The 10,467-nt window shown below is 42.7% G+C and overlaps 1 protein-coding gene across 1 annotated transcript in view; it reads left to right on the top strand.

Moving 5' to 3' along the window:
• The first annotated feature begins 4,556 nt into the window (after positions 1-4,556).
• The window catches only part of LOC124593768 (reversion-inducing cysteine-rich protein with Kazal motifs-like), a 208,104-nt gene continuing 202,193 nt past the window's right edge, over positions 4,557-10,467 (top strand). Inside the window, exons 1-2 of the mRNA XM_047132117.1 lie at positions 4,557-4,631; positions 4,775-4,811. Of these exons, the coding sequence (XP_046988073.1) occupies positions 4,557-4,631; positions 4,775-4,811 (112 nt within the window). The remainder of the gene's footprint in view (positions 4,632-4,774; positions 4,812-10,467) is intronic.

Raw genomic sequence — 10,467 nt, 5'->3', positions numbered from 1 at the left:
AGCTCCCTCTAGGACCATGGAAGTCATTTACTGACGTCGTAATAGATGTCCTATCGTCCTGTCCCTTCTCCTTCTCAGTGTCTTCCACATATTCCTTTCCTCTCCTATTATGTGGAGAACCTCCTCATTCCTTATCTTATCAGTCGACCTAACTTTCAACATTCATCTGTTACACCACATCTCAAATGCTTCGATTCTCTTCTGTTCCGGTTCACCCACAGTCCATCTTTCACTACCATACAATGCTGTACTGCAGACGTACATTCTCAGAAATTTCTTCGTCAACTTAAGGCCTATGTTTGATACTTGCAGACTTCTTTTGCTCAGGAATTCTCTTTTTGCCAATGCTAGTCTTGCTTTGCCCTCTTTCCTCCGTCCATCATTAGTTGTTCTGCTGCCTAGGTAGCAGAATCCCCTAACTTCATCTGCTTCGTGACCATCTTAAGTTTCTCGCTGTTCTCATTTCTGCTATTTCTCATTACCATTGCATTTCTTAGTTTTACTCTCAATCCATATTCTATACCCATTAGATTTTTCATTTCATTCAGCAGATCGTGTAATTCTTCTTCACTTTCACTCAGGACAGCAAAGCCATCAGCGAATCGTATCGTTGATATCCTTTCACCATGAATTTTAATTCCACTCCTGAACCTTTCTTTTATTTCCATCATTGCTTCTTCGATATACAGACATCCCTGTCTTAAACCCTTTTTAATCCGAGCACTTCGTTCTTGGTCATCCACTCTTATTATTCCCTCTTTGCTCATTTTACATATTATATATCACCCGTCTCTCCCTGTAGCTTACCCTTATTTTACTCCGAATTTCGAACAACTTGTACCATTTTACGTTGTTGAACGCTTTTTCCAGGTCGACAGATCCTATGAATATGACTTGGTTTTTATTCAGTCTTACTCCCATTATCAACCGCAACGTTAGAATTGGCTCTATGGCGCATTTACCTTTTCTAAAGCCAAAACTGATCGTCATCTAGGACGTTCTCAATTTTCTTTTCCATTCTTCTGTATGTTATTCCTGTCAGCAACTTGGATGCATGAGCTGTTAAGCTGACTGTGAGATTATTCTCGCACTCGTCACTTCTTGCAGTCTTCAAAATAACGTGGATGATATTCTTACGAAAGTCAAATGTTATGTAGCCAGATCAGAAATTCTTCACACCAACGTGAATAGTCGTTTCGTTGGCACTTCCCCCCAATGGTTTTAGACATTCTGATGGAATGTTATCCATCCCTTCTGCCTTATTTGATCCTAAGTCCTACAAAGCTCTTTTAAACTCTGATTCTAATACTGGATACTCTGTCTCTTCTAAATAGACTCCTGTTGCTTCTTCTATCCCATCAGACACATCTTCCCCCTCATAGAGGTTTTCAGTGTATTCTTTTCTCCTATCTACACTCTCCTCCGCATTTAATAGTGGAATTCCCGTTAAACTCTTAATGTTACCTCCCATGCTTTGAATGTCACCGACAATTGTTTTGATTTTCCTGTATACTGAGTCTGTCCTCCCGATAATCATTCCTATTTCGATTTCTTCACATTTTTCATGCAGCCATTTCGTCTTAGCTTCACTGCATTTCCTATTTATTTCATCCCTCAGCTACTTGTATTTACGAATTCCTTCTTTCTTCGATCAGTCGAAGTATTTCTTCTTTACCCTTGGATTCTTCGCGGTTACCATCACTGTACATACACCTTTCTTTCCAGTTTCTGTGATAGCTCTTTTTAGAGATGTCCATTCTTCTCGAACATTACTGCCTACTGAGCTATTCCTTATTACTGTGTCTATAGCCTTAGAGAACTTCAATCGTATCTTGTCATTCCTTAGTATTTCCGTACCCCACTTCATTGCGTATTCCATTTCCCCACGGCTATTAGACTGTCATCTCCCTGTACGTACTCTATTAGCGTTTCAATTTTCTCATATACTTTCTCTATCTCTTCATCTTCAGCTTGCGACGTCCGCATGCATACCTGAACTATCGTTGTCTGTGTTTGTTTGCTGTCAGTTCTGATGGGAACAACTCTATCACGAAACTGTTCACTACAATACACTGTTTTCCTACTTTCCTATTCATAACGAATCCTACTCCATTTATACCATTTTTTGCTTCTGTTGATATTACCCCATACTCATTTGACTAGAAGTCCTTGTCTTCTTTCCATTTCACGTCATTGAACCCTAATGTATCTAGACTGAGCCTTTGCATTTCCCTTTTCACATACATTTGAACATTTTTTATTTTTGAATACCCTCCCGAAGATCCGAATGGTAACTATTCCGGAATCTTTGCCAATGGACGTATCATCATGATACTTTTTCAATTACAGGCCATATGTCCTGTATATACACGTTAAATGTCTTTAATGCAATGGTTTCCATTGCCTTCTGCATCCTCATTCCATTGATCAACTCCTTTAGGACAAGAGAATGCCCTCTGCCTATTTGACAAGGCCGTTGGCAGAATGACGGTGACTTCTTATGCCGGAAGTCTTCGGGATCCATTATTAATCAAGATTTAAGCAGTGGTGAGTTTCGAACCCGGGATCAAAGGCGTTTTGATTACTAATCAGAGACGGTACCTCTAGACAATGAGTGCAAACGCACGTACGTCCTGGGGCCTATGTGTTTTTATGTAGTTCCTGCTCTGCGAGAGGCTTCCCGGAAGGCCTAGGAATTTATATGCTCTCCTGTTTTATGGCATGTATCACTGGTGCACTATTTAAACTCTGTCATTCGACTTTTATGTACTCACATTTTATGTACGTACATCGAGTTTTATCTAAGGAATTTTGGTATAAGTTCTGTTTTGCTTTTTTAATGCTAACAGTTTGGATAGGTGCAATTATTCATTTATACACTCCTGGAAATTGAAATAAGAACACAGTGAATTCATTGTCCCAGGAAGGGGAAACTTTATTGACACATTCCTGGTGTCAGATACATCACATGATCACACTGACAGAACCACAGGCACATAGACACAGGCAACAGAGCATGCACAATGTCGGCACTAGTACAGTGTATATCCACCTTTCGCAGCAATGCAGGCTGCTATTCTCCCATGGAGACGATCGTAGAGATGCTGGATGTAGTCCTGTGGAACGGCTTGCCATGCCATTTCCACCTGGCGCCTCAGTTGGACCAGCGTTCGTGCTGGACGTGCAGACCGCGTGAGACGACGCTTCATCCAGTCCCAAACATGCTCAATGGGGGACAGATCCGGAGATCTTGCTGGCCAGGGTAGTTGACTTGCACCTTCTAGAGCACGTTGGGTGGCACGGGATACATGCGGACGTGCATTGTCCTGTTGGAACAGCAAGTTCCCTTGCCGGTCAAGGAATGGTAGAACGATGGGTTCGATGACGGTTTGGATGTACCATGCACTATTCAGTGTCCCCTCGACGATCACCAGTGGTGTACGGCCAGTGTAAGAGATCGCTCCCCACACCATGATGCCGGGTGTTGGCCCTGTGTGCCTCGGTCGTATGCAGTCCTGATTGTGGCGCTCACCTGCACGGCGCCAAACACGCATACGACCATCACTGGCACCAAGGCAGAAGCGACTCTCATCGCTGAAGACGACACGTCTCCATTCGTCCCTCCATTCACGCCTGTCGCGACACCACTGGAAGCGGGCTGCACGATGTTGGGGCGTGAGCGGAAGACGGCCTAACGGTGTGCGGGACCGTAGCCCAGCTTCATGAAGACGGTTGCGAATGGTCCTCGCCGATACCCCAGGAGCAACAGTGTCGCTAATTTGCTGGGAAGTGGCGGTGCGGTCCCCTACGGCACTGCGTAGGATCCTACGGTCATGGCGTGCATCCGTGCGTCGCTGCGGTCCGGTCCCAGGTCGACGGGCACGTGCACCTTCCGCCGACCACTGGCGACAACATCGATGTACTGTGGAGACCTCACGCCCCACGTGTTGAGCAATTCGGCGGTACGTCCACCCGGCCTCCCGCATGCCCACTATACGCCCTCGCTCAAAGTCCGTCAGCTGCACATACAGTTCACGTCCACGCTGTCGCGGCATGCTACCAGTGTTAAAGACTGCGATGGAGCTCCGTATGCCACGGCAAACTGGCTCACACTGACGGCGGCGGTGCACAAATGCTGCGCAGCTAGCGCCATTCGACGGCCAACACCGCGGTTCCTGGTGTGTCCGTTGTGCCGTGCGTGTGATCATTGCTTGTACAGCCCTCTCGCAGTGTCCGGAGCAAGTATGGTGGGTCTGACACACCGGTGTCGATGTGTTCTTTTTTCCATTTCCAGGAGTATAGCTTTTCCAAGTGTACCTGAAGATGGGATACAGACCAAGAAACATGCTTGTGCTTTCTTTTTAGGAAACAAAAAAAATTTACAACTGTATCGGATCATATCACTGATAATGACAGCGTGTAGTTGATCGTTTGTTATTGCTGTTGCCACTCTGGCCCTAGGGTGGGTCAATTGGAGTACAGACTGATTTAAACTGAAATTAAATAAACATGAGACGATTAATGTTACAGTGTTGTGTTGTGAATGTATAAATATAATGAAAAATATCATCGCGAAGAAGAACAGCTTCTGTGCGATAAACATAAGGTGGATACCAATTGAAAAGATTATGGTAAAGAAACGGTGAACATACTGGGTACTAGAAGCCGCTGTTTTAAGTTAATATCGACTCGACATAAGATTACTATAAATAGAAAGATTTTGTACTGAAATGATTAATTGTAATTATTTCTAAGTGATTGCTCCTTTTTTCAGGTTTCCTTCTGGGAATGTATGAACAAGACAACTGAAGGTAAGAGCATGACCATTATATTCGAACAGTTGCTATCTCGATATAACGGATTTATTTCACACAGTTGTTGACAGTTACTAATACCAAAGAAGTGTACAAGTTTCTTTTCATTTCTGAAAGCTGGCACTGAGTTACGCGGTTTCAGCAAACGTTTAAAAAAGAATCAGGATATGAGTCATGAGTAAAATCACACGAAAGAATATCTTAAATGATAGAAACGGCACATAACAAGCAGCAATTTGACCAATAGTACGTTTGTTTATTAATGTATCACAGATTCAAACAGATTGAAAGGAAAGCGAAATTACAACACCAACGTATACTGACTTCTTTATTACCTTTTTCAGTCTCAGGTTTCAAAGTTGTTATCGTAACCTCTTTCGACATCTTGCCATCTCATCATCGGATGATCTGTTTAAAAGTAACCGAAAATGAGGATAGTAAAATACTAGAAAACTACCTACCAAGATAACCTAAAGCGTGGGGCGCAAACCTCCAGGATTACTAACGACCATGGGCTGCAAGACCGGCCACCCTGAGTGTAGTTTTTTGGCTTTTTCCCACGCAACTTTAGGCAAATGCATGGCTGGCCCCGAATTTTGCTTAAGACACTATGATATACAAACAATTAAAATAACATGAGACTTGGGGGTGCGCTGATGACAGAAAGCATGGGTCACATTTCAGTGGTGTCGGTGGAGTCTATCAGCAGGACGGGTTTCACTAGACATGGCCTGCACCTCAACAGGTATGGGAAGGGGAGATTGGCAAAGCTTATAGGTGACTGCATAGGTGGGGTGGGTGGGATCGCTCATGGGAAAATTCCTGCAGTAGTGGGTGTTAGAGCTGCACCTTTTTTAGATTGAAGTCAGCTGATAGGTATTCCTGCTTAAGGGAAGTCTCTCTAACAAAGGAACCACTTTTGACAAAGCATAGGTATCCGAGTAATGAGGGAATTAGCACATTTCATCAAAATAAACAAGGTATTAGAGATAAAGTTAGTGAACTGCTTATAGATGTTGACTCTGATATTATTGGTATATCTGAACACTTCTTAAATATGGAGATAATTCAGTGGCTTCCTTTACCAGGATACAGGTTGGCTGGCAGCTTTTCGAGGAGCTCTTTGCTGTGTGGGGGAGTAGCCATGTATGTGAAAAACCAATTGATGTTTCAAAGTACTGCATTGAAAAGGTTGTGCAGGTGTGGTTAAATTTAACGGAGCTAAACTTCTAACTGTTGTTATTTATAGATCCCCAGACTCCAATTTCACAACGTTTTTGCTAAAGCTAGAGGAAGTTCTTGGTTCACTTTATAGGAAATACAAAAAGTTAGTTATATGTGGTGACTACAATATTAATTGTATAAGTGATTGTGCAAGGAAGAGGATGCTGGTAGACCTTCTTAATTCATATAATCTTATGCAAACCGTATTATTTCCAACGAGAGTGCAAGGGAACAGTAGAACAACCATAGACAACATTTTTGTTCATTCCTCATTACTAGAAGGGCATTCTGTTAGGAAAAAAGGTGAATGGCCTTTCAGATCATGATGCACAAATTTTAACACTAAAAGATTTTTGTGCTGCAACACATGTTAAATATAGTTATCAACTTTTTAGGAAAGTTGATCCAGTTGCTGTAGAGACCTTTGTAAACCTTATCAAGGAACAAGAGTGGCAATATGTTTATAGCGCTGATGCAGTAGACGATAAATATAATGCTTTTTTCAAGACTATTCTCGCGCTCTTTGAAAGTTGCTTTCCGTTAGAACGTTCAAAACAGGGTACTAGCACAAACAGGCAGCCTGGGTGGCTGACTAGAGGGATAAGAATATCTTGTAGAACAAAGTGGCAATTATATCAAAACGTTAGAAACAGTCAAAATCTAAATGCAGCAGCCCATTACAAACATTATTGTAAGGTGCTTAAAAATGTTATTAGGAAGGCAAAAAGTATGTGGTATGCAGATAGAATAGCTAAGTCTTAGGATAAAATTAAAACCATATGGTCGGTCGTAAAGGAAGTGGCTAGTCTGCAGAAACAGGTCGAGGATATAGAATCAGTGCGTAGTGGGAATGTCCGTGTTACTGATAGGTCGCATATATGTACAGTATTTAATAATCACTTTCTGAATACAGCAGGTGAACTAAATAGAAACCTAGTCCCAACAGGGAATCATATAGCGCTCTTAGAAAAAAGTGTTCCGAGACTGTTACCTGAAATGCTCGTCCATGATACTGACAAGAGGGAGATTGAGTTAATAATTAAATCACTAAAGACCAAGAACTCTCATGGATATGACGGGGTATCTAGCAGAATACTGAAGTATTGTTCTATGTATGTTAGCCCAGTACTTAGCCATATCTGTAACTTTTCCTTTAGGAGTGGTCGGTTTCCTGACCGATTAAAGTACTCGGTAGTGAAGCCTCTTTATAAAAAGGGAGACATTGATAATAATGACAATTTTACACCTATTTCTATGCCATCTGTGTTTGCTAAAGTTATCGAGAAGGTTGTATATACAAGGTTACTGGAGCATTTAAATTCACATAATTTGCTGTCAAATGTTCAGTTTGGTTTTAGAAATGGTTTAACAACTGAAAATGCTATATTTTGTTTTCTCTGTGGGGTTTTGGACGGATTAAATAAAAGGTTGCGAACGCTAGGTGTTTTCTTTGATTTAACGAAGGCTTTTGACTGTGTTGACCACAAAATATTACTGCAGAAGTTGGACCATTATGGAGTAAGGGGAGTAGCGTACAATTGGTTCGCCTCTTACTTTAAGAACAGAAAGCAGAAGGTAATTCTCCGCAATATTGAGAGTGGTAGTGATGTTCAGTCCCAATGGGGCCCTGTTAAGTGGGGCGTTCCCCAAGGGTCGGTGTGGGGGCCACTGCTGTTTCTTATTTATATAAATGATATGCCTTTTAGTATTACAGGTGATTCAAAAATATTTCTGTTTGCTGATGACACCAGCTTGATAGTGAAGGATCTTGTGTGTAATATTGAAACAGTAGTTCATGAAATAAGTTCGTGGCTTGTGGCAAATAATTTGATGCTAAATCACAGTTAGACTCGGTTTTTACGGTTTCTAACTCACAATTCAACAAGAACCGATATTTTGATCAGACAGAATGGGCATATTATAAGCGAGACGGAATAGTTCAAGTTCGTAGGCGTTCGGATAGATAGTAAGCTCTTGTGGAAAGTCCATGCCCAGGATCTTATTCAGAAACTAAATGCTGCTTTATTTACCATTAGAACAGTATCTGAAATAAGTGACATTTCAACACGAAACGTAGTCTACTTCACATATTTTCATACGCTTATGTCGCATGGTATAATTTTTTGGGGTAATTCTTCTGATTCAAAAAGGGTATTTTTGGCTCAAAAACGGGCCGTTCGAGCTATATGTGGTGTAAGTTCGAGAACCTCTTGTCGACCCCTATTCAATAGTCTGGGAATTCTGACATTGCCCTCACAGTATATATTTTCTTTAATGTAGTTTGTTGTTAGCAATGTTAGCCTATTCCCAAGAGTTAGCAGCTTTCACTCAATTAATACTAGGCAGAAATCCAATCTGCATGTGGAATGCACGTCCTTGACTCTTGTGCAGAAAGGAGTGCAGTATTCTGCTGCATCCATTTTGAATAAGCTACCACAAGAACTTAAAAATTTTAGCAGTAGCCCAAACTCTTTTAAGTCTCAACTGAAGAGTTTCCTCATGACTCACTCCTTCTACTCTGTTGAGGAGCTCCTGGAAGAGCTAAAAAATTAAGCAAATTCCAGTGTTACATTGTCGATTTTCTTTATTTAGACTTACGACTTGTCACTTGAATATGTTTTTTATATTTCATTTTATCTGTTTCTAATATCGTGATATAATTTCATGTATTGACTCGTTCCATGACCATGGAGACTTCTCCTTAATTTGGTCCCACGGAACAATAAATAAATAAATAAATAAAAGAACAGACTTCACACGATTCACAGACAGATGGCGCACACGCCTTTCGTCCTTTAGGCCCAATTCACACATACAGTATATGATCAAAAGTATCCGGACACCTGGTTGAAAATGACATACAAGTTCATGGCGCCCTCCATCGGTAGTGCTGGAATTCATTGCGGTGTTGGCCCACCCTTAGCCTTTATGGCAGCTTCCATTTGCGCAGGCACACGTTCAATCACGTGCTGAAAGGTTTCATGGGGTATGGAAGCCCATTCTTCATGGAGTGCTGCACAGAGGAGAGGTATCGATGTCGGTCGGTGAGGCCCGGCACGAAGTCGGCGTCCAATACGTCGCAAAGGTGTTCTATAGGATTCAGGTTAGGACTCTGTGCAGGCTAGTCCGTTACAGATATGTTATTGCCGTGCAACCACTCCGCCACAGACCGTGCATTATGAAAAGGTGCTCGATAGTGTTGAAAGATACAGTCCCTTTCCCCGAATTGCTCTTCAACAGTGGGAAGCAAGAAGGTGCTTAAAACAAAAATGTAGGCCTGTTCTGCGATAGGGCCATGCAAAACAACAAGGGGTGCAAGCCCCGTCCATGAAAAACACAACCACACCATAACACTACCGCCTCTGAATTTTACTGTTGGCACTACACGAGCTGGCAGATGACGTTCGCCGAGCATTCGCCATGCCCACACCCTGCCATCGAATCGTCACATCTTGTACCGTCATTTGTCACTCCACACATCGTTTTTCCACTGTTCAGTCATCCAATGTTTACGCCCCTTACACCAAGCAAGGCGTCCTTTGGCACATACTGGCGTGATGTGTGGCTTATGAGGAGCCGCACGACCATGAAATTCAATTTTTCTTACCTCTCGCGTAACTGTCATAGTACTTGCAGCGGATCCTGATGCAGTATGGGATTCCAGTGTGATGGTCTGGATAGATGGCTGCTGGTCACATTACGACCCTCTTTAACTGTCGGCGGTCTCTGCCAGTCAACAGACGAGGTCGACCAGTACGCTTTTGTGCTGTACGTGTCCCTTCACGTTTCCACTTCACTATCACCGGAAACATCGGACATAGGTATGTTTAGGAGTGTGGAAAATTGTGGTGTCACCGCCAGACACCACACTTGCTAGGTGGTAGTTTTAAATCGGCCGCGGTCCATTAGTACATGTCGGACCCGCGTGTCGGCACTGTGTGATCGCAGACCGAGCGCCACCACAAGGCAGGTCTCGAGATACGGACTAGCACTCGCCCCAGTTGTACGAACGACGTAGCTAGCGATGCACACTGTCGAAGCCACGCTCCTTTGCCGAGCCGATAGTTAGAATAGCCTTCAGCTAAGTCAATGGCTACGACCTAGCAAGGCGCCATTAGTAACATTGCATGTATCTAAAGAGTCTCACTTGTATCGCCACAATCTCCAGATGTACCAAAAGGATGGATTAAAGTTAAGTATTCCAGAAGCTACGTACTTTTCTTTATAGCATTCATTACGTATCCTGTTTCAGACCTCACGCCCTCCTGCTTTAGCTTAGTGCGTGCCTGTCGGCTTCCTCTCATTGTGTCTAGGCTGTCTTGTCTAGACACAACAAAAATCAACGACCAAAATTTTAAAAGAAAATTATTCTGTACGTCCCAAATCCCTGACTGCTAACCCATTTGAATATCTGCAGAATCGTCTCCAC

The sequence above is a fragment of the Schistocerca americana genome, chromosome 2, assembly GCF_021461395.2.
Source record: "Schistocerca americana isolate TAMUIC-IGC-003095 chromosome 2, iqSchAmer2.1, whole genome shotgun sequence".
Lineage (NCBI taxonomy): Eukaryota > Metazoa > Arthropoda > Insecta > Orthoptera > Acrididae > Schistocerca > Schistocerca americana.
The sequence above is the reverse complement of the archived record's forward strand: the minus strand, read 5'-3'. Positions and strand labels throughout refer to the sequence as shown.